General features: G+C 41.8%; 3 protein-coding genes across 23 annotated transcripts in view; 1 reads left to right on the forward strand and 2 right to left on the reverse strand.

Moving 5' to 3' along the window:
- LOC128347320 (ankyrin repeat domain-containing protein 40-like) overlaps positions 1–1483 on the reverse strand; it is a 30951-nt gene extending 29468 nt beyond the window's left edge. The window contains exon 1 of the mRNA XM_053301783.1: positions 1353–1483. The gene's annotated coding sequence lies outside the window, so the exon portion shown is untranslated. The remainder of the gene's footprint in view (positions 1–1352) is intronic.
- Positions 1484–1505: 22 nt separating this feature from the next.
- Positions 1506–20444, forward strand: part of LUC7L3 (LUC7 like 3 pre-mRNA splicing factor) — a 28729-nt gene continuing 9790 nt past the window's right edge. For 20 of the 21 annotated variants that reach the window (XR_008317502.1, XR_008317504.1, XR_008317506.1 and 17 more), the window contains exons 1-9: positions 1506–1637; positions 5078–5144; positions 6952–6991; positions 7211–7355; positions 7986–8063; positions 8151–8255; positions 12275–12436; positions 14739–15016; positions 15239–15399. Coding sequence is in view for 9 of the 21 variants with exons in the window: in XM_053301778.1 (XP_053157753.1) it covers positions 1539–1637; positions 5078–5144; positions 6952–6991; positions 7211–7355; positions 7986–8063; positions 8151–8255; positions 12275–12436; positions 14739–15016; positions 15239–15399 (1135 nt within the window). In the remaining 12 variants the exon portion in view is untranslated. Of the gene's footprint in view, positions 1638–5077; positions 5145–6951; positions 6992–7210; positions 7356–7985; positions 8064–8150; positions 8256–12274; positions 12437–14738; positions 15017–15238; positions 15400–18306; positions 18462–20444 lie in introns of all 21 variants that reach the window. The other variant, XR_008317513.1, reaches the window with a different exon arrangement.
- Positions 17092–20444, reverse strand: part of LOC128347321 (ankyrin repeat domain-containing protein 40-like) — a 35702-nt gene continuing 32349 nt past the window's right edge. The window contains exon 6 of the mRNA XM_053301786.1: positions 17092–18428. The gene's annotated coding sequence lies outside the window, so the exon portion shown is untranslated. The remainder of the gene's footprint in view (positions 18429–20444) is intronic.

Genomic DNA, 20444 nt, shown 5'->3' on the forward strand with positions numbered 1-20444 from the left:
GCACATGTTTCTAGGATGTAGACACAGTATGCGCAGTTAGGGTTACCGTCTAGTCAGAATTTCACCAGCTCAAACAAGATTGTTGTCAGAATCAGAGGATGTAAAGCCAAAAAGTACTGGAGTCAAGCTATTTTTGCTAATCGTAAGTATGCACAAACTGTCATAGCCTGCCCCACATGTGTTTACTCAGGTGTCACATAGGGTTGGTGACTGCTTTGTAGTGTAGTGCAGTTGCAAAGGCTGTGAAGGCCATGCCCTCTGCTGTGAGTGCAACCTTGTGCATAGTATGCTGCATTAATCTCCATTTAAACATGGGGCTCATGGCAGAGGCGAATACAATTTTGGAGGCTGCATTTGACAAGACAGCATCTAAGTCTCCCAACTGCCTTGTAGGTGAGCCAGCCAGCCTGGAGACTCAGAGCTTATGTCCTCCCTGACCCCACCATGCAGGCACACAGCCTGATGTCTCATATGAGGCAACCTCTTGGGCAATGCAGCATCTGCGGGTCACTGCCACCCTAAGTAATCAGGCTGACAGTGAGACGCAGGATGCCAGATTCCACCGCATCCTTGGACAGAAGGCAAATCTCAAGACAGGTAAGGAAGCATTCTCTTCACAAAGGAAAGATGCTCATAACGTGTGCAGGGGTACTTTAGCTGAAGGTCTTTTCCTGAAGTTCTTTTTTCTTCTAGTCAAACTATTCATTAATGTGTTCAGACTAATGAGTTGTGTGTAGTTATATGGGATTGTGTTCTGCCTTTCCCATTGAGTGAGGGGCCAAAATTAAAGTCTGCAGATTGCTTGTTACTTTTGTGAAGTATGTTTGAGATCTTTCTATAGAACACTGAGGAACAGTTCTGCTGTTTTGGGACCCCCAGCTGGAGGTGGGCTGGGTAAAGGCAGCATATAAATTTCAATATTAAATGTTAAATTTGTGTGGAGCTAGGGTTTGTGTATTCTGCCTAACACTGGGAAGTTGAGGCAGCAGGACTTGATTAAAAAAAAAAGAATTCTGTGTAGATGTTCATTAGAAACAATTAATTTAAAGTTATGTGTAAGTGTGGGCTAAGCTTGTGATCTTTACAGCATTTCATTCTGCTTGCTTGCTCTTGAATGCTGAAAAGTTGTGCTTTCTTTGTTACTGTTGCTCAGGCCACTATGAAGAATTTGTTTATGTAGAGGATGAGGAGGGTGCTTCATGGGTGACGGGTGTTTTCAGATTCAGAAAGCAAGCAAGGTGACACACAAGAAGCCTTTCACGCCTTCTCCGTAAGGGCCTAGCCACAAGGCAGGCTCCTTCACGTGGCCCGCCGTGCGCCTCCGAAGATGCTGCTGGGCTTTGACAACCTACCAGACTCATGGGCGGCAACGCGAGATGTGCGCGGTGCATTCTGGGAAACGCCCTGGCTCGAGGAAGCCGCCATTTTGTCTCTGTCACTCGGGTAGCGGCGCGGCTGGGGTTTGCGAGAGGTGAGACGAGGCAGCGGAGGAGGCCGTAGCGGCGGCAGTCGGGCTCCCTGACGGACAAAGCGGCACCATGATTTCGGCGGCCCAGCTTTTGGACGAGCTTATGGGCCGGGACAGGAACCTGGCCCCGGATGAAAAGCGCAGCAACGTGCGGTGGGACCACGAGAGTGTGAGTGTCGCTGAGCCCGTCGGGCCTCGAGTCCTGCCTGGGTGGCGGGCCTCCCTCGCTGGGTAACGCGGTCCGTTTTGCGCGCCTGGCGGGGGAAGCGGATGGAAGAGCCGGAGGAGGACGCAGAAGCCAATTATCGGGCGCCCTTCCCTGCGGTTCCCTGGCAGGGCCTAAGACGGGAGGGACGGGGGGAATCGTCTTGGTACCTCTGGAAGAGTCGCCTGAGCGGGGCAAGGACATCCCGTGGTGGGCCTCGGGTGGAAAGGCGGGTAGGAGGGCGCGAAAGGGCTACGAGACGGCACGCCTTGAAGAGCGAAGCCGCCGAACCAGCAGACGCGCCGCCTCCCTCCTTTCTGCTCTCTCCCCCCCCCCCGGCCCCGTGCGGTGGCTGAAGCGAACAATGGCTTGGCGTCGGCAGACGGGGCGCCTGGCTCCTCGTCGTAGCCTTGAGCGGGCCGCGGCGGCGGGCAGATGCGTCTCTACGAGCGGGGAGAATGGAGCTTTTGGACTCTGCGGTGGCGAAGAGCGCCGGGAGGGATTGAAAATGCCTCCATCGTAGCCATCTGCCAGCTACTTTTCTTCGAAAGGAGGAGATTGTTGCTGTTCCTGTGGTCTTAAGCGTGTAGTGCCGCTTTTATTTGTTAAAGAATGAGGGAAGCCTCTTGCACACTTACAGGAGGTGGAAATGAATGACCAGTTAGATTCCCGTTGGGATCCCGATCCTAAACTCGTGTGACCTAATGAACTGTTCATAAGGTTTCCCAGAATTGCTATGCCAGATTTGTATCTTATCTAGCTCTTGGCCTGGTGGCTTAGTTGTCCGTAGTTTGGAAAATGTTGCCACTTCGATAGCTAACAAGGGGCAGATTTATTGCGATAATTTACAGTAAACTGGGAGTTGCAGTTCTGGGATTCAGTGCTGTCAAGTCGGTGCCGGCTTTTATATTTCCTATATCTAAATGCTAGAATTTACTTTTAAAGGAATCTTTGAGGGAAAAGAGTGGGAAAGATGTCAGTCTTTTTCTTAGGCATCTAAACAAGTGAGTACTTTATCATCACTGGCCTCTCTGTTTATCAGTACTGTTTAACACAGCACAGAAATTGCCCTCAGATCCACACCACAGTTACTATAACATAAAACTAGAAGTCAAACAATAGCTACATTGCTATGTGCACTTACTTTGGTGCATAGATTGCTGACTACCAGGATCACTATCAGTAGTTCAAGCTCTGCTTGTGGAGGCATAGTATGTGCGCCCGTGCCCACACTATGCCTCCACAAGTGTTTAACAGGAGAAATTGTCCTGATATGTTGGGTCCCTTGAGGCTCCTGACATTGTTTAAATGGTTAAACAATATGATTCTAGCTTTTAAGTAGATACTTTATATACTAATATTTACCACCCTACTTGTCCCCTGTGGCGAATGAAGGGTTTTTTTTTGCCTTGTTATGAGGGTAAAGTGTGTGATCAAGTTGATTTCGACTCCTGGCGCCCACAGAGCTCTGTGGTTTTCTTTTGGTAGAATACAGGAGGGGTTTACCATTGTCTCCTCCAGTGCAGTATGAGATGATGCCTTTCAGCATCTTCCTATATCGCTGCTTCCTGATATAGTACCAGCGGGTAGGCATGTGCCCGAAACGTTTCAGAGGCCATTATGAAGACCTGTGAAACGTTTCGGCACTGGGGGCGGGTTCGGTGCCGGCGGGGGTAGCGCTTTAAGGGCGGGGGAGCGTGTACTCATCCCTCCCGCCGCATTTCCCCCACTGGAGCGCTGTTTTTTTTAAGCCCCTTGGGGCGGCAGCGTTCCTCCCTGCTGCCCCGTTTGCCCCGTCGGCCGGAAGTGGCGAGTGCACGTGCGCCTGTTGCATGCATGCACGCCCTTCTGCCGTGTGTGCGCGCACTCACCACTTCCGGCCGACGGGGGCAAACGGGGCGGCAGAGAGGAACGCTGCTGCCCCGAGGGGCTTAAAAAAAACCAGCACGCCGGTGGGGGAAATGCGGCGGGAGGGGTGAGTACACCCTTCCCCTCCCTTAAAGCGCTACCCCCGCCAGCGCCAAAGATTTCTGTGCATATCCCTACCAGCGGGGATTCGAACCAGCAACCTTCTGCTTGTTAGTCAAGCATTTTCCTGCTGTGAGACCCCCAAAATAGGATCTGACATTTTCCCCATCTATAGCAAAACACTTTTTATAATGGCATGCAAGTGATTCAAAGTGTTGATTATTTTTGATCAAGATATCTTAATTTGCCCCAGTATCGCAGTATTTGATTTATTTATGAATGGTTCTAAGCCTCCATTCCAGACTTCAAATAGCTTAGTCTTTATAGACAGTTTTGTAGTGAGAGGAAAATAATCAAGGAACCAGTTATTTTCAGAATGCCTGTTTTACACTAAATAATTATGTTAAACTTGATCTTTACGCTAATTTGTTTTGGGTTTCCCCCCTTTGATAATTATATATTTAATATATCTGTAAGCTTCCTTGGGAAAACGAAAGCCAGTTATGTGCATAAAATATATGTGACTAAAGTACAATGCAGTAGATACAAGTGTGCATCTCTCTCTTTTTTTGAAGTATGATGCTTTCTAATAAGGGAAGTCACAACTTTGTATAGATTAACCATAGTTTCCTTTCTGTCAGGTGAAGGAGAATACATTTTTGGTGATTTGCTTTGAATTCTAGATGCTTATCAGAAACTTGTTTTAAAATGTAGTTTTGCTTAAAAACATGGTTTTGCTTATCATATTCCATCTTGCCTTTCCTCCAAGAGCTTGAGTTGAAGCTGAGCCCTTTAAAGGTTCAGGTAACCAAAAAATATCAGATGTGCAAAAACATTGCAAGCAGACTTTTCTTGCAAAGAAACATTTTTTTAAAAAATTGACTGTTCAGAGATAATGCCAAACTAGCAGTTTGGATAATAGCTGTGAAGAGGCTTTAAGGTTTTTAAAAAATAATAATAAAGAGGGTCATGGCTGAGAGATGAGTTTTGCTTGCAGCTTTGTGGCACCTTCATACAGTTCAGTCATTCAAGCTTTTGAATCACATAATCCAATCCATCAGCACCTGTTCATGGGCAGCAAATAACAGTTTTTCCACCGTAATCATAGCCCATCTTTGTATAATAGGTTGTATTCACAGCATGCCTCAGGAACAGACAGGAAGTTACAACAGCAAAGTTTCCTGTTGTTTTTAATATGCAAGGGAACTGAAGTAAGAATCTTAAGGTTTACCTAGGAGCTTAGTAGCCAAGACATCTAGTGATTCTAAAAACAGCAAAAAAAATTAGTACATTTTTAAAAATAAGATTGGTAGAAAGAAATTTCAGAAAATGTTGATGCAAGGACAGATTATTTAATTCTCTTTATTCTTTTGTCTGTCTAAAATTAACGTGGAGGAAAAGAAATTCTAAAGCTGTTGTTTTTCTTCTGCCATCAGGTTTGTAAATACTACCTTTGTGGGTTTTGTCCAGCTGAATTGTTCACAAATACCCGTTCTGACTTAGGTAAGTATATAAAAGTATTCCTTCATCTGTAACAGATCTCAGGTCCCAGGTTAGAAATTGCTTCTAATGATGTTTTTGGTTATCTTTTTTTTTTCCCTTCCTATATCTGTCCTTATTTCTAATCCTTTAGGGTACAGTACCTCATTAAAATGGCTTAAAACTTTAGATTTGTTTACATTCATAGTTGATATTCTGTAGAATTGCAAGTCAGTAATAATGTGATAATTGCATACCATTGTCAAAGTAGCAAAATTCAAGCTTCCTACTTCTTGCAAATAGTTCTTCCAGCAATAGTTTCCCTATCTTTTAATCAACCATATTCCTCTGGCACAGCTAATATAGTCTCTTAGATTTACTGGCCAATATCCAGAGAAACAATACACATACAGAATGAGCAAAGTTGCTGTAGCACAAGAAGAAGGCTTAGCTGCACTAAAAAACTGTGATTTGCAGAATTGCATTATAGTCCTCTTGCACAAAGGTTCCTTTGCAGTCCCCACAAAAGTTATGAATACAGGTGGACTTCCTTATCCGCAGTATTACGCATCTGCGGTCGGGAAAATGACACCCAACCTCATACACGGGGGGAAACACACGTTGACCTCACGTATTCGTGGGTCGAGCGTGGCCGGAAATGACCTTGGAGCTCATTTCCAGCTGCTATTAGCAAGCCGAGCCACAAAATGGCTCCCATTTTAAAAACACACACACCAAAATTTTATTTTGGCCATTTTCTGGCTGATTTTCAACCACTTTAGAGGCACAGTGACAGTGATTTGTGGGGGAGCAGCAGAGGCTGGCAAGCCCCCCCCCCCCGCATGTGAAAACCGGCCTTTTCCAGCCAAAAATGGTTGACCAGGAACCTAACTCCCGTGATCCCTTAGGGATCAATTATTCAATATTCACAGTTACGATATCTGCGGTAGAGCCATGGAATGGAACCCCTAAATATTGAGGTCCACCTGGACTAGTCTAGACCACAAGCTCTAGGCTTAGTGCAACTAGCTAGTACAACAGTGTTGCTCTAGTGCACCATCCCTCCATGCACAATTTGTGGCTCTGGATGTCAGCCAACATTCTCCAGTTCTGTATAAAGTTCCAAGTGAAACAACCATAACATTTGGGCTCACTCCTAAAATGTGTGGCATCAACAAATTCTTATGGTGGAACATTGAAAAAGTGTGGTAGTAAAGTAGTGCAAACAATCAATTTGCTGTTGCTGTGCTGTAAAACTGCAGGTGTAAAGTTTCAGAATCAAGATCTTGGACTGCTGGATTGTTAGGATCTCTTCAATACATTCTTGCCTTGGAACTTGTTTATCCCCTCCAGAAATATTCTGAGGGCTTCCATGCTTTAAAAGTTCACAGTTATACTTTTACTAGTTGAATGTTGCAAGAGTGTGATGTGCTTGTCTTTCAACTGTCACCAGTTCCATACAGGCTTGCAGTAATACAGATATATGAAAGTCACATACACCCAGGGGTACATAAAGTGTGCTGCATTCACTTTTCTCAGGCTTTAAAACAGCACTATCACCACCCCTCTTGGCTATGAGCATGTTCTCTGGTGTATAAACTCCAGCCATGCTCTATAGTGCAATGATGGGGTCTTGATCAAGTTACAGTCACTGGCACTTTTCCAACCTGGTGAGCTAGGAGGGTGTGTTTGAGTGCATTGTTCTAGAGGTGTCCAAATTTGTTTCCTAGTTTAATATTTACAATACTTAAGTGACAAGCTTTTGAAAGTTGTTGGTTTGGTTGTACAGTATTATAAGCAATATGTTTGTTCTCATTATTTGTATTTCTAGGTCCATGTGAAAAAATTCATGATGAAAACCTCAGAAAACAGTGAGTATCACTGTAGTTATGACTACTAAGTAGCTAATGGCAATTCGAGTGGCCCGATGATAACAAGCATTTATATAATGTAAAAAAAATCCCCACATCTTAGTCTTTACTGAAACTGATAATGCAAAAAGCCTTTTATATATTTGTCTTTTCGTTTGGCAATACAGCAAGTGTCTTTATTTGATGTTGAATTAAAAAAAATGTTTTTGACATTGCCAGGTATGAGAAGAGTTCTCGGTTCATGAAAGTAGGTTACGAAAGAGACTTCCTTCGCTATTTACAGAGCTTGCTTGCAGAAGTTGAACGGCGAATTCGAAGAGGCCATGCCCGTTTAGCATTGTCCCAGACTCAACAGGCTTCAGGTGTAAGTATAAAACCAAACACTAAATCAAACAGAACTATGTTTACATGATCTCAACAATCAAATGTGAATTATTTCAGGCACCATAAATACAGTGCCATTTGCTCAGGCACTATGTTTTTTAATGTATTTTTTTTATTTTATGCGGATGAATTAGAATTATATTTTTAAATAAATAAATTATACACAACTCTTCTCATAAATATTTTTGAGAGTGGATGTACAGGTTTACCCAAAGGATCTAACATGCTTGAGTTGTTTAATACAGACCTAGGTAGCTAATGCATCTCTCAAAGTATACAGGACTCCTTTACTGCATTCTTAGCTCCTTGTAGCTTTACATTCCTTGAGAATAGCAGGTGGCACATAAGCTACACCTAGTATGCCAAGCATGTTGCTTTCTCTTTATTATTCTAAGTTCATCAGGAAGAGATTGAGCAGTATCAAAGTATTTACTTTTGCAAACAACCCTATAGCTCTGTGCTTGTTAGGATGATAATATGGGATTTTATTTTTCCTCCTTTTGGTTATGGCAGATTTCATGAGCCAGGCAGTGTAGCAAAAATAGAGCAGTGTCCTGTTTCATTGCCTCTTCTTTTTTAGATGGTTACTGACTTTTCTCTTAATATTTAGCAAGCGGCAGGACCTACTGGTAAAAATGAAGAGAAGATTCAAGTATTGACGGACAAAATTGATGTACTTCTACAACAGGTAATATTTGTTCTCTTTAGTACAGAAATATTCCTCAGGAGTTTGGATCAAAACACTGTGTTAATACTGTGTTGTTTTTTTTACTAGATTGAAGAACTGGGTTCTGAAGGAAAGGTGGAAGAGGCTCAAGGCATGATGAAACTTGTTGAACAGTTAAAAGAGGAAAGAGAATTGCTCAGGACGACAACTTCAGTAAGTAAGACTGGCAACAAGAAGATAAATCTAAATAGTCTTGATGAGCTTGTGCCCAATATCCTTATTTTTCAGTTATAAAAATAAGAGGTGCATTTTAAAACGTTACATCATTATCAGTGGGCATTAATGGTGCCCTTGTAAGGCTTATATATTGCACATAATTCACTAACTTAAAGTTGTCAAGTTGTGTGTGTTCTATGCTGAAAACAAATTAAATTTTGCGTGAGAGTAACCCAGATTTGTACCAAGATGAGCAGAAGTCCAGAATCTGTGACAAATTAAAAAAAAATGCAGCTAATTTTGAATCCTCTCAGTTTCAAAAGCAGTTTGTGGCATTTGAGTCTGCTATTCAGTGAGGAAGTGTGTGTTTAAGTACAGTCTTCATTTACACTTAAAATAGTTCTTTAAATCCTGGCCTATGTAAAGTATGGTGGCTTTCTTTATTTTCATATGTTATCTATTAATTGATTTTTAATGTATATCCTGCTATTCATCCAAGAATATTAAAGCCATTTAGACAAATATCAAAACAGAAAACAATAGTGAGAAAAATCAAAATAAGAATAAAAACAAAGCATCTGTATAATAACCAAAACTAGTATAAATCAGTTCACAGCAGAAGTTAAGAGCTTTCTAAAGTGATGAGATCTTAACTATCTTTCTGAAAACACAAAGCAGATGCTAGCCTGGCCATCTTGGGAAAGGAGTTCTACCTGGTGGTAGCAGTTGTGCTACCACTGATTATGTTCTGTCTGGTGCCCACCAGTTGTATTTTTGTTAATGGCAGGCCAGGGAACAGGGGTCTTTGAGGCCACTTATAGAGTTAGTCCTGGGCAGGTTTATATGGAAGAAGGTGGTCCTTAAGGAGCCTAGTCCCAGATTGTTCAGGGCTTTAAAGGTAACATAAGTACTCTAAATTGATCCAGAAATGTACTGGTAGCCTATATAGCTGGAATAAAATATTTGTCACATGTTCCAGTCTTCTCACTCCCACCAAAATTTTGGCAGCTTCATTTTACACAACCTGAATATTCCAAAGTGTCCTTTAAGGTACTCTGTGTTGAGAGCATTGCAGTGGTCCAGCCTGGATATAACAAGTGCATGGATAATTGAGGCCAGGTATTTCCTCTCCATATAGCATTTCTCGCAGTTGGGGTACCAGTCGAAACTAGTAAAAGCCACTCCTGTCCACATCAATCACCCCAGATGACCTCTCCCTATGCGTTCATGTAAATGCTGAAAGCATAGAGATGGATTCCTGGGGCACCCCATAAGCCAGTGTTCATGGGGTGGAGCAGTATTCCCCCAGTATCACCTTGGATTGATTAGGAAGGATCAGTACCACCATAAGAACAGTGCTTTACGGTCCTAACTCTGCAAGGTGCCCCAGGAGGATACCATGGTCAATGACATTCAAGGATGCTGACTGACTTGCTTTTAGTCTTTTGAGAGAGGTGCAGAGCTGCTTGCAGTGGCTTCTGATAATTCACCTGGCATTACTAGCAAAGTCAAGCTAAAAAACATGCTATTCGTTACTGGAAGCTGGATTTTCAGGATGTTAAACTCAGCATCCAATATTAAATGCTAATGCTTTTGCTGACTTTGTGCAAAACTGCAGCTGTATTATTATTATTATTATTGACAATGATGATCATTTTGGGATGAAGACAAACTGCATTAAGTAATATATGCTTGATGACAAAGTTTTAGTTAAAGCTAAGAATATTGAATTCTTATCAAAAGTGATTTTAAGTCATGTTTAAAATAATTGGAATTCAAGTAGTTATGGACTACTTGAGTTCCAGTATAGGCATAACACCTGCATGTGAAGAGATCCACCAAAAGACATTAGCACAGCAATGCCCTGTTTACCGTCCCCCACCCCACCAGCACGTGCACACCACACAAGGCTTTTGTGAGCAATGGGTGGTCTTTGCATGCCTGCTTGGCCAAGGGATGTACATTTCTCCATAATGTTGAGCGCCCCCCCCCCCAATACAGTGTGTAAGGGGTATGGACTTGGTGTTATGCCCCATGGGGAACCTGTACATATTGGTGTTGCACCTGCAGTGGGCTGGACTAGGCCCACTGTGTTTAGAACAGGAAAGCTCTATGTATAACTACAACTTCACACTTTGCCTTTGGATATTTATAGTTAACATGATTTCAGCCCTTACTGGAATGTGTTAGTGTGTAGAATATTTTGCATAAAGCTGGATTCTTTAGCTTACTATCATGGATAATTTTTTCTACCAAAATCAGCTTTAGTAAATCTGCAGAGATTGGTTTTTTATGTGCAGTAAAGATTTGCTTGTTCTCCCTCCTTGTCTTGCATTGTGTAACACAATGGTTAGGCTGTTTTGGCTTTAAACTTTTATGTACACTTGTTTCAGTGCTCAAACTAGAATATTTCACTTCTCAGCCAAAAGTATTTATGTCCAGGCTTAGATAAAGAAACTCTAGGCATGCAGGAAGAACTTGTATGTGACCAGTGAGACTATTTATTTTTTATTTTGGAACAGCAGACCCTCAAAGCATATCACGACATATTTTTGGGACTTTCTTGAGTTTCAAAGATGGGCTTGCCATGTGGCATGGGGAGGTGTCATTTAGCACGTTCAGCACTCTGCTTGGGAAATAGTCATGTGACTTTTTTGATTGGCACCTGGGCGGCTCTTATTGCATCAGAATGTAGGGAAGTAAATTGACAAGAGGAAGCTGTACATCTTCAGAAAGGCTTTGAAAATTGGCACAAACCAGCTCTAGCACCATTTTAATGTGTGTTTTGTTAGCAAATTGTGAGCCACCTTGGGACTCCTTGTGAGCCCAAAGGTGGGATAGAAGTGGAGAAAATAAGCTGGCTGATGTTTTTTTTTTTGTTTTTCATACAGTTTTAATGCCACTGCCTTTATTAATGATGGTCCAGGGTCCTTCAGGGCTCCATTCTGTCATCAGTGCTTTTTAACAGCTACATGAAACTGCTGGGTGAGGTCATCAACCGCCTTGGAGTTATTTTTAGTGAAAGGCGGTATATAAATCTAACAAACAAATAAATCAGGAGCTTTGGTGCTGGGTGTTAATATGCTGATGACGTTCAAATCTATTTCTTCTTGTCATCAATATTGGGAAATGGCGTTAGCCCCTTAAATGCCTGCCTTCAGGCAGTAATGGGTTCGACGAGGGATAATAAACTGAAGCAAGATGGAGGTGCTCATTGTTGGGGGTCATAATCTGCAAGACAAGAGATAGAACTTTCTGTTGTGGATGAGGTTACACTCCTCCAGAAAGAACAGGTTCGTAACTTGGGAGTGCTCTTGGACCCGAGTCTCACTCTGGTGCTTCAGGTTGAGGCTGTGGCCAGGAACCCTCTTTACCAACTACAACTGATTTGTCTACTCTGCCTGTTCCTTGAGGAGAATGACCTGAAAACAGTGGTGCACCAGCTGGTGACTTCCAGTTTGGACTGTTGCAATGTTCTCTATGTAGGGCTGCCTTTGTACATAGTTTGGAAGCTTCAGTTAGTTCAAAATGCGGCAGCCAGATTGGTCTCTTGGGTACCCCGAGGAGATCACATTATGCCTGTTCTTATATGTTTCCAGGCAAAGTACAAAGTGCTAGTTATCTTTAAAGCCCTGAATGGCTTAGGTCCAGGTTACCTGAGAGAGTTCCTTTCTCTACAAGATCCCCACCGCTCATTGAGATCATCACAAGGAGTCCGTGCCACCAGTTCATCTAGTGGTGACCTGAGATAGGGACCTTCTCAGTTGTTGGACCAAGTTGTGGAACACACTCCCCACAGATATGAGGGGATTATCTTTCTTGGAGGCCTTCAGGAGAGTCTGAAAGACCCATCTTCTTAGACTGGCTTTTAATGATATTTAGTGTTAATGTTAATTTTAATTTGCTTTTAAATCGTTTATTTTAATTTGTATTTTTTATTTTAGTGTAACCATCTTGAGCCACTTTAGGAAGGGCAGTATATAAATCAAATAAATAAATGTTTCTTCTCTTTTCAGACAATTGAAAGCTTTGCAGCCCAGGAAAAGCAGATGGAAGTTTGTGAAGTGTGTGGAGCTTTTTTAATTGTAGGAGATGCACAGTCCAGGGTAGATGATCATTTGATGGGAAAACAGCATATGGGTTATGCTAAAATCAAAGCTACGGTAGAAGAATTAAAAGTATGTTCAACCTCTGAATGTTTTGTTGATAAACCAGAATAGTCTGTGAAAATTTGTTTGTGTACTAGTGATTGACCAAACCCTTTTTGTGTCCTTAAACTATTCAGCAGTTGAACAACAATAATGCGGAACAATTAGTCACCATTTCAGGGTGTGTGTGTGTGTGTGTGTGTGTGTGTGTGTGTTTTTAAAGGATATTCCATGTTTGATGCTTTGTTTCAAGAAACTGGTAGGTGCCCACTATGCATGTTTTGGGAAACATTTTATAAACTCACATTTGCCTCGATCTAGAACTTAGAGTTTGCACATGAGGGTTCCAGTTCATCGGTTGGGTTCTGTGCAGATGGGGCTTTCGTATTGATGTCAGTGCCAGCTAATGCTCCAGGCATGCAGTGTGTTGAGTATTCCCTGACACTAAACTGTATTGAGATACAGGAAAATCTCTGTATTCGTGGGGATTCTGTTCCTGGCTAGGGCTGCAGATACCGAAACCATGAATACCAGGTAATTGGGGCTCTGGAACTGCAGGGGTTAGGTTCCTGGGGGCGGGGGGAGAATCAGATTAAAATAGTGGTGTGCTGTGTGGTTTTTAAAAATAGAAATTGGCTGAAAAACGGCCAAAAATTGGGTGGAAATCCCCCCCCCCCGATTTGGTGGGGGGGATTGCCGTGTAGGCAGTAGATTAGGATTGGGACAGAGGCGGTGCATTTTAACTTCTAAAATAGTCACGGATGTAGGGGCAGCAGCAGAGATTGCAGAGGAGGCAGTGGTGCATTTTTCCTTTAAAAATCGCTGCAGCAACAGGGACTCCTCCCTCCAAGTCTCTCTTTTAACTGACTGCATACGCTGGTCTGCTCAGAGAGGCCCAAAATGGGATGCAGATCAGCCTGCATGGTCAGTTGGAAAGAGAGGCTTGGAGGGAGAAGGAGTCCCCATTGCTGCACCTGCCATCATCTGTGGCAATTTTAGAAGGTAAAAATGCTGCCTCCTTTCCCCTCGTCCTCTTCCAACCCATGCTGGATTCCCCTTTACAAGTATGGCTGTGGCTGACCCACAGATACGTGAGTCTTTTTTCTTTTGCGTATGCCAAGGTTGGGTGCCTATTCCCCGACGGCGGATACGTGAAACAGTGAGTACTGAAACCGCAGATAACGAGGTTTGCGTGTACTCTGTTTGTGAGGAGTTGCATATTTGCAGTGGAGGCCGATAGAGCTCTGAATTGAGATTGCTTTAATATTTGGTTGCAGAGTCAGCAGAACACTGTCAACACCTGGCCTTCCTTGTTTTATTGGGAGATATCACTATAAACATAGTTTAGAATGTGCCATTATGAGCAACAGTACTAAGAACCTTGTAACACGCAGAGAAGGAATAGTAGCTTATAGTCAATGCACAGTGTACTACCTACAAGGAAATTGTGGCTTATTTACAATTCTACCCAAATTACAGAGAAATAGAAGTAGTATTATCTGATTATAGGGAACTGAAACGGAAATAAACCAATGTCAAATTAGCCCCTTGCATAGGGTAAGAGAGCAATTGGATTTTAAAAAAACAACTGTACAGGCATAATAGAATAATAGTCCTAAAAGTTTTCAGCTTTTTAGAAACTGCTGTTTACTGAACTATGAAGGAGAGAGTGCTTGGCATTATTCTCTGGATTTGAATAAAAGCACTCAGTCTTAATACTGAACAGTCAAATAAAATGGTGTTCTGTAATCACAGTACTTGTGTACATCTTTTAATGTATAAAATATGTCCAGATCACTGCTTGCTTGTTGTTGGGACATGATGTTTTAACTGTCAACCAGATGTGATTGTTTCTGAACAATTTATTTTGTAAAGTTTGTACACACAGTACAGCAAATTCACCTGATTAACTAAGATCTTAATTTACTGTAATTGGATACATTTGAAGAAGAGCTGACAAAGAGTTTCTTGCAGTAGGCAAGGTCCTTCAGAATGTGTAAATTGGATACCTGTATACAGCCTTCCATTTGTGTATTACCATTAGTGTTAATCTGGTAATGGAGATAACCAAATTCTTATCAGAAGTTAATTTTAAACAGTCCTTGATAGCACCTCCCTCTATAGAAATCAAAGGAAAGCCTGACAATTTCCACTGATTAAATGAAAATCACAAACTGTAATTTCTGTAAGCATTATTAAAATCAACCCAAAATCTAGCATTAATCAGTGTGCTAAAACCTTAAGCTGTGTCCCTTTTCTGTGTTTTTGTTTTTTAAAAGTGAATTATTTTACTACCAAACCATAACATTTCTGGAATGCTATCATTCTTAAGGAAAAGCTAAGAAAAAGAACTGAAGAACCTGAGCGTGATGATCGATTGAAAAAAGAGAAACTAGAACGAGAAGAGAGAGAGAAAGAGCGTGAAAGGGAAGAAAGGGAAAGAAAGCGACGGCGTGAGGAAGAAGAAAAGGAAAAAGAAAGGGCTCGTGATAGAGAGAGGAGAAAGAGAAGCCGTTCACGAAGCAGACATTCAAGCAGAACCTCTGACAGGAGAGGTAGTCGGTCAAGAGACCATAAAAGATCAAGAAGCAAGGAAAGAAGGCGAAGCAGGTACTTGTCTCGCAAGTGATGATAAATGTTAGACTGAATTGTAGTGAATTTACTGAGAGGAATAATAGTTCCAGAGAAAACCTAAATCACACAACACAGGGTTGGTATTTCTGAAGATCCTTGTCTCCAAGCATTATTTGGTATAGAACTGCAGGTCTTTTTAGCTGCTAGGGACAAACTTTAGATAGGAATGTTTTGACAGTTCATGTGCTAAATTTTCAGGAGTCGAGATCGACGCCGAAGCAGAAGTCATGATAGGTCAGACAGAAAACATAGATCACGCAGCAAGGACAGGAGAAGGTCAAAGAGCCGGGATCGTAAGTCTTACAAGCACAGAAGCAAAAGCAGAGAACGAGAACAAGACAGGAAATCAAAGGAGAAAGGTTAGTTTCTATGAATGGTATAAAAGCTGTTCCTCAGAGCTAAGCCATTATTCACCTCCATGTTTTTAAAAAACAAACCTAGGTTCTATCTGTTTTGTGGGCCTTCTTGGCAAAAACAAAAACACAAACCAGCATAGGAATGGAAATAATAAAATTATTTCTCCCTTGACTCATCTGTACTTTTATACACAAACAAGGGTTTGTATATAAAAATACAGAAGAGTCAAGAGAAAATAATGTAATTTTTAACCTCCAGGAACCTAACCCCCAGTTCCCATTGGCTGAAGGTCTCATTACCTGCAGGTTTGTTATCTGTGGTTGCAGCTAAGAATGGAACACACACACACACACACACCACGGATAAGGAGGGCCACCTGTACTGGAGTCTTCCCCTTGGCATATTGGTCACTTAGTGGTGAACAATGCAATTGCTCAGTGCTCTTCAAAGATCTGCAGATTGAAAGGCAGCCTATGAACTTTTGTATTTTTTCTGTCATTGGGCAGCTTTTTCAGGCTTTTTATATTAGATAGTATTTCACATATCACTTTATAGTTTCTCTAGCGGATGGTGTTAGGGATTTTTTGGTTGCTTTCAGTGTGATGCATCTTGGTATTTTTATCAGCAAAAACATGGGCTGATGTCTTACTGGCTCTGGAATGAACTGTCTTTCTTTTTCTTTGGTATGTTCGTTGCATGTTTATTTGCATTAAGGAAGAGTTGCATTCTCAAGAAATTAATATCAAAGCTCTCCAACTTGTGGAGAATAAAAACAATTGTCAGTGATTTGAGGATGCGCTGGTAATCCAGTTGAGGCAGTGCTAGCTTTACCGGTCAGTGATGAGAGCCATGTGGGTATTAGGACTGTGCAGCCCCAAAACATCGGATCCAGTTCAGGCAATTATGGTATTGTTTCTGCAATATAAATAACAGCCTGCACACTAACGGAACTAGTACAGAATAGCATGTTCACACAAGGGAGAGTGGCAAATTTGATGGTATTTCCTCCGCTGCCCCTGATGCCATCTGAAAATATGTCCTGAGGATTAGATGATTCCCAGTCCAGAGGAAAAGCAGGAGCGACAGCAAACATCCCCTGCTCCCTAGCATGATCATGAGACTACTCTGTGGGCCACTGTGATTGGAAGGGAGCCAAGATACAAATCAGCCAATTGCAGCAATTACGCACTTTGAAAAATAATTCCCCCATTAGTCAGCTAGAACAGTCAACTCGAGAACTCTGCCCCTCAATGTTTTCCATATATGGAACATTGTGCATTCTTGAACAATTAAGAGATACAAAATTGTTCAATATTTTTCATATCAGATTGTATTGGCAAGTTGGATGGCTTTTTTGTTGAAAACTTTGTATTACATCAGCTCAATTTAAGTGTGTCAGAATTGATCTGACTTTAATCTAAAATGGGCCATATTGAATCAAATACAATAATTGTTCTGATTCGATGCACAGCCCTAGTGGGTATTGGTGTAGGTACAATATTGAATGCCAAGTCTTTTGCAGTATTGTCCCTTGAAAAAAACAATTTTCAGAAATGATAAGCCTTGTACATACCATATTGCAAAAATAGTAGCCTTGTTAGCTTAGGGTCTGCATTGAAGCCGGAACAGCGCTATTCTTCTTAAATCTGCCATTTGCAATGCCTTTAATCTGTTTCAATACTCTAAAAACACCTGAGTTTGAACATAGCTGATCTGTAACTTAGTGTTAATGACATGAAGTGTTAGTTGACATTTGTTACCTAAACACTGATAGAGGAGGTAACTGTTCCAGAGATCTAAGTTTCACATGTCAGTTACCAAAATAACAGTTCAACTAAAATGTGAGAAAATTAGCATACTTATCCACAAATTCATGAACTCTCTCATCCCTCCCGTTCTATATGGACTCAATCACTCTGCATATGAGCTTAGAAGCTGCTGTTTCAGGGTTTTTTTTACTACAATAGAATCTTGGTCGTCCCCCCCCTTCCCACTTGGCCTTCAGGAACTTCTTTGTGGATGCACTTACTATTTAATTTCCTTCTGCATCACCTTAGCATTACTCAGACATTTATTAGTCATTGTTAAGCAGCTGCATGAATATCGGTCCATATTGTAGGTCCCTTAATATATTTGACAACATGTGCTTTGAATACATTCAGTTAATTACACATAGACTTTTCTGAAGAAAATGAAAATGAAAAGTTCAGATAAGTGATAAGTTCCACTGCATTTGTTAGTAAGGAACTGAAATTTTTAAGCAACTTTTCCTCATTGCCTTGGTTAATTGGGATTTTTATGATAAAGTGTCTCGTATCTTAGGCTAGTGCCATTTTTGGAAGGGCGGTATAGAAATCAAATTAATAATAATAGTGGTAAAGATGAACAAATGGCACTAGAAAAAGGCAATGAATACTACTTCATAGAGATTAATTAATACCTGTGTGCTATCAATCCGCTAAATAGTAGGTAAAATTTGTCACGTTCTCCCATCCCCAGCCCTGGGCTGTCCCTATTCTGGCCACATGTTAACTATATGCTGGGAATTTCTTTTACTTGGTCAGTTATAGCTAATTAATGTTCACTCTGGCAGATAGCATTTATGGTGTACATGTGATCTGTCTATTTTACTTTTTCAATCAAGACCATCTTTAAGAAACTCAAGGAACATACTTTCTTCTTGTAGATATTCCATGCAACAAGCAATTCTACATATAATTATTTTATGAGCTCTGCTTATCAGATCCAAGATGCAACTATAGTGTATGCACCCTGAAGACGCAGTTGTCATTGTATTGGTTCATCTTAATAGTTGCAAAAAACCCAAAACCCCTTCACCTTCATCTGTCCAAACTCAAAGCAATCCTAAAACACTTCCAGGGGAATGCACACATTCTATCCACTAATAGGGCTGTTGAGGTCTATCGTATCTACATAGCACAGAAGATAAACTTATTGGACTGGCTGCTAGTCCTCCGCGGGGCAACAAGACTTCTGTTCCTCAGTGGGTCCACGTGTGAATTGTCGATGCCTAATAAAGCAAAAATTGAAGACTTTCAAAAAGGTCAGTTATTGCAACCTACCCAAACGCATCTTACACAGAGCAGTCATCTCTTCTAAAAGTCCCAAAGTTACCTACATTTTCTATTGTTGTGTTCTCCAAGTTCAAAATATTGTGTGCTCTCTTTAGGAAGTGTTTCCTTTCCTTGTGCCCCACCCCCCCTCCATTTTTAAATCATCTGTTCTAAATTTTCTTAACAGCAGGAGTTGAGGCCACTGTAGGTCAACAGCATAATATTGAAATGCCCATCCAAAAACTTCACCCAGATAATTTTGAGAATCTATTTGCATCAAGTTATTTTGCTTTTCTAAATACTATTTTTGATTTACTAAAAGAGTTGGTATACACTTGTCTGAGTGCTTAAAAGATTTTTTTTGTTCATCATGTTGGTTAGAGAAATACCAAGACAATGGGTCTAAGAGACCCAGTTTCTTTATTCACAGTTTAAAAATTAGGTAAAATTCACCAATCCTGCATGGCCGGAAATGATTTCCAGTGTCATTTCTGGCTGTCATGTTTCAGTATGGAGTCCTTTGTGGCTCTTTTAGGGACCCCCCCCCCGATTTTTGGCAACAATTTTGGAGGACTTGTGGGTTTTGAGGGGGCATGCTGGAGGCTTGGAGAGCAAGGTACCGTAAAAAATATCTGTACAGTGTGCTGCACTTATAAAATGTGTACTTGGTACATAAATAGCTGTTTTAAGGGGTCAAAAACCTGGTAAGCACCTCTCATATAAAAACTGCGCTCATAATGGCCATGCATTGAGTATAAAAGGAATACAGTTCTAGTGAGACACAAGACTGACTGTAAATTATGGGTTCTCTGATGCCTGGAGCCGAGGACATCTCTCATTGGGTTATCCATTCCACGTGCTCCCAGGCAGGACTAATGAAATTCTGTTACTAGCCTTAAGAGCTTGGAAAGATAACCCCGCACAGTTCTTTTAGTCCTGCTGCGCTCCTAGGCAGAGATCGTTTGTATTGCTCCTTTTTTACAAAGGCTATTATCTGTAAATTTCTTATCTATCTGTCTTCATTTTTACCTTAATCTAGTTATCTCTTCTTTCTATATATTTTTCAAAAAAAAACCCAAACCCAACTCTATCTAGTTTTTCCATTTCATCTCCATTTTTGTTCTCTGCACCTGCCCTCCCCAATTCTATGTGTGTAGTCTTGTCTGTTGCCTTTATGGAATGCCGACAGGCCATTAGAAGAATCTTAGTGCCCACAGGGAGAAAAACTTCAGGCTTCCCATTCACTACTAGAGCACCGGGTTTGCCTTTGCCTCTATTACCAGCCACACCACTAACGACATTAAATGAGGGCACGAATACAGGGGACACTAGATTGAGCCCCCCAATTACCGCAGGCAGGGACTCTGAGCCGGGTCCCTCCTTACTAGCCCACGCCACAAGGAGCTCCTCGTGAGCAAGAGGAGAGCTGCAGCCGGGTAGCGTGGGCCAGTCCTTAGGCTCGCTCCCACCTAACCTGAGCTTGCAAGAACCAAGGAGTGCCATTGCAGCCTCCGCGATATCTAGCAGTTTTGCAAATAGCAATGCAACCATTTTGGTGGGAAACCTGGGAACCGCCGCTAATCTGAGCCGCACTTCTCCGCCGGAGCCGGACCCAGGGACAGTTCTTCAGGACCGGTGAGATCCCTCCTTGTCACGGCTAGCCAGAGACTCTCCTTAGCTAACTCCCAGCCTGCTCCTAATGTACAGAATCCACCAGATCTGCAACCTAGCCCATCTCCCGTTGGAAATGCCTACCTCCTGGCAAAATTGGGTCAAAGAAACTTTGAGTCTTTCTTTGAAGCAGGTTACAAAGCATAAAAGAACCAAGAGAAGGGGCAGGGATCGCTCAATTTCTCCCTTCTCTGAGGTGTTGCCATCCTGTCCACCAAAAAAGGCCAGGCGCAAGAGAAAACATACTCATGCTGAAGGCTTGGAGTATTCTCACCCACAAGATTGGGTTGAATTAGTGGATT

Source organism: Hemicordylus capensis, chromosome 2 (assembly GCF_027244095.1).
Source record: "Hemicordylus capensis ecotype Gifberg chromosome 2, rHemCap1.1.pri, whole genome shotgun sequence".
NCBI classification, from domain to species: Eukaryota; Metazoa; Chordata; class Lepidosauria; order Squamata; family Cordylidae; genus Hemicordylus; species Hemicordylus capensis.